This window comes from Ylistrum balloti, unplaced genomic scaffold (assembly GCF_031769215.1).
Source record: "Ylistrum balloti isolate Yb309-2 unplaced genomic scaffold, AGI_CSIRO_Ybal_v1 Utg370792, whole genome shotgun sequence".
NCBI classification, from domain to species: domain Eukaryota; kingdom Metazoa; phylum Mollusca; class Bivalvia; order Pectinida; family Pectinidae; genus Ylistrum; species Ylistrum balloti.
The window spans coordinates 96485-100078 of NW_026782462.1; the positions used below are offsets into that span (position 1 = coordinate 96485).

The window sequence follows — 3594 nt, forward strand, 5'->3', positions numbered from 1 at the left end:
CATCCAAGGTCAATACACAATACATAACGATAAACCACAGTGCTATTAATAGATTGTCCATTGACTAAAGTGGTCATAACCTTGTGACATTCACGCACTTTGATCAAGCAAAGACGTGTTCACCTTTAGAGTCCTACTGACTAAAACCTGTTAGATAATGAAGTTGCCAGCAGTTTGGAGGTAGTCGTTGGAAGCGGAGTAGGACCGACCTCATTACACATAAGTATGATACTTAGATATCTGTATAATGCACTCGCTTCTTTATTTTCTTATCTAGGTTCGAATCTTATACACTTTCTTAACTGCACAGGATAAATATTGTTACATTTTATATTATATGACTAAGTTGATATTTTTTATTTGCCTCCCTATGTAATTGTTTACCTTTAGACGTGACCTATTTGGGTGCTCTTATTCGCCTCCTAGATTTAATTTAACTAATCTCCTCTAAAAAAAACTCACAACGAAACCAATAGGGACACTTTCCAATCAAGCTGTATTTTGATTTCGAATTCCCTACCGTGAATATGCTATTGCTTTAAATGAATCCTGCTTCTTTTGCCTATGGTTCAGCGGACCAGGTGTTCGAGTAGGGCAAGTGTTTCCCGCTTTATCAGAAACATTCACCATGTAAATATATCTCCATTTTGTTCGACCTCAATATGCAGATTTCGAATGAGAGTTATTATGGTCTTATTATATTTTACATGGGGCTGTGGTTTCCATTAACCAATCGACACACGTCTGATATTTGCTTTCTGTTACAGGACACCAAAAAGAGCTAAGGAGCCGCAATACTTGAAGCATTCCTACTTCAGAATTTACGATAAATATAAGTATAAAATTATCACTCGAATGGGAGACTTCAAACAAGTCTTAAAGTGTGGTTATATGAGATAAAGAATGCCAGCTACAGTACCGTGTTTTTATCCGCCATGCTTAACGATGGATGCATGTGACCTGATGTAATATTAGTAAACACTTACTCCAGTTGCTTAACATCCCCGACTACAGAAACCGTCATTTTACCGCTGACTGTCATACAACGCGCCACGGAGGGTCACAGTATTACACCATGATTGCTGTGGCAAAGATCGGAACTATGGCTCTTCTGCTGGGGCTAACTTTTACTTTTGGAATCACCCCATTATGGCTATTAAAGCTGATGTCGAACAGAATGAATAACCTCTCCCGTCTTCAGTACTTCGTCAGTTTGTTGAACTGCTTCGCTGGTGGTGTATTTCTTGGCACTTCCATCCTCCATCTTATTCAGGAGTCGATGGAAACGGTCGCTGAATCTTTACCGGAAGTAGAATATCCGTTGTCAGGGGTGCTTATTGGCGCGGGATTCTTCATTGTGTTAGGACTTGAACATATCATAGGATTGGCCAGTAAAGGTAACGACAGTCCTTTTCTTGATCACGGACACGAACACGGTACAAATGATAAAAACTCAGTTGTACTGAACAAAATAATCCAAACCAGTCAAAATCGCGAGTGTAATGGTAAAACCAATTCAACGTTTGTAGAAGATGAAAACAAAGATGAAGAATTACGTTCAGTAACTTTAAATAAACCCGAAAAGGTTTCTTTTGGTAAGAAAGAAACACAGACTGAGGGGGAACAGGCAGTAACGCCAGAAATGGACAACAAAGATACGAATTTATCATCTATGGACCTTCCTGGTGATAGCGGTTCTAAAACAACTAAACGTATCCGAACGATTATTCTTGTGATCGCCCTGTCTATACATATGGTATTTGAAGGAATGGCGATAGGTTTTCAGGACACAGAAGTCGATCTTTGGACACTCGCGATAGCCATATCCATCCACAAGGTAATTGTGGTGTTTAGTGTCTGTATGAAGATGAGGGAAATCATTGACAGTAATGTTCAAATCATTATATATATCCTTTATTTGGCATCGGTTTCTCCGATCGGAATCGCGATTGGCCTGGCTATTTCCAGTTCTGGTTCAACGGGTTCCACACAGGATATTATTTCCGGAATATTGCAGAGCCTAGCAGCTGGGACGTTTGTTTATGTAACGTTTTTTGAGATCCTACAAAAAGAATTGACAAACGGATATAGTATGTTGAAAGTGTTCCTCACATTTATCGGATTTGGGGCGATGGCTGCATTGAAATTACTGGATAAAGATTGATCTATCAGTAAAAAACATAATTCATACTGACCGATAGGTATATCATTTTTAACAATCTTACCGAAGTTTGTGAAGAATTTGCATGTATTTATTTTAGAAGCATTTCAGTAAGATTAGAACAAATAATATTTTAAATGAATAGCTAAAAACTATGTACCGAGAGGCGAGATATAAACGTTTTATATTTGACGGTGTCGCGTGAACATTAAACGAATAGTCTTAACGCGTTCATGGATGAACTATAAACAATGTGGTATGATGTTAACAACCGTTTCAATTTGATTGATTGTAGAAGAAATAACAGTAAGAAAAACTGTTGTTGGAATAAATGAAATAAACCTTTACATACTTCCTGCTCATAATGTGACGTATATCAGCAGCGATGAAGATTGTACAAAAAGCAAAGCGAAATTAAACTTTCTATACGAATTCAGAATTAGAAATAGTAAAGACAAAGTTTGACATAAACTGAACCATACAGCTGTTTCGTCCTTCAAGGTCTCGTCAGTGATACTTCATCATATAACTGTTCTTTCGTCCTTCCAGGTCTCGTCAGTGATACTTCATCATATAACTGTTCTTTCGTCCTTCAAGGTCTCGTCAGTGATACTTCATCATATAACTGTTCTTTCGTCCTTCCAGGTCTCGTCAGTGATGCCTTCAAATTGGTCAAAACATTAAACCCACCATTAGATAAATCTCACTATATTGAATGATTCTAAAACAACTTCAGTTACAGCTGTTTATTCTTTCTAAATGAATTAAAATGTGACGGATAGGTTACGGAAAACGTTGGGACTAACAGTGTAGCAGCAATCTCGAAGAGATACACTTTTTATCTCTCAATACAGATCCGACATATTAATCGACAAAGATATATAGTATATCAGAGAATAGTGGGGTGAGTACAAAAAATATATCACCATTATAATTATCAATTTAAAACAGCCGCACATAATATTCCTTACAGCAGTGTAAATTATGTTTCATCTGTCACAAAATAAAGGTGACAAGGACGTCACTGATTCCTTCCAATATTGTGACCTTTCCATCCGGCGAAACTGATATCATTATGCGTAGATATCATGTTTTAAATAACTGATGTCTGATGTTTGATTTCATTATAAATTAGCGTTTTTTATACTATTAATTATTTTTCAGAAAAAAAAACGTAATATGGGAAAGGAATGATTAATTTATGCGATCGACTTCAGTAATACTGTGTGTTCCACAGAATGTTAGATACTCGGGTATTCTGTACCTGTTATCTTCATTGGACTTTCACCTCTTCGATAGTCTTCGTCAGTCAGCCATGTTAAATGGAACTTTACAAAAAAAAGATGAGGCTCATTTTCCATTTGATTAAACAGCTTAATTTATTTACGTATAAATAATCCGATCAGATAGTAACACAATAAAACATGAATCAT

General features: G+C 36.6%; 1 protein-coding gene across 1 annotated transcript; it reads left to right on the forward strand.

The window, feature by feature from the left end:
• Positions 1-1075: 1075 nt before the first annotated feature.
• LOC132558484 (zinc transporter ZIP1-like) lies at positions 1076-2164 on the forward strand. Its single transcript, XM_060223049.1, has one exon. It carries the CDS (start codon positions 1076-1078, stop codon positions 2162-2164), a length of 1089 nt encoding a protein of 362 aa, XP_060079032.1.
• The last annotated feature ends 1430 nt before the right edge of the window (positions 2165-3594 follow it).

Coding starts and splice junctions, on each gene's coding strand:
- LOC132558484 (XM_060223049.1), top strand. CDS start 1,076: ATGATTGCTGTGGCAAAGATCGGAACTATGGCTCTTCTGCTGGGGCTA.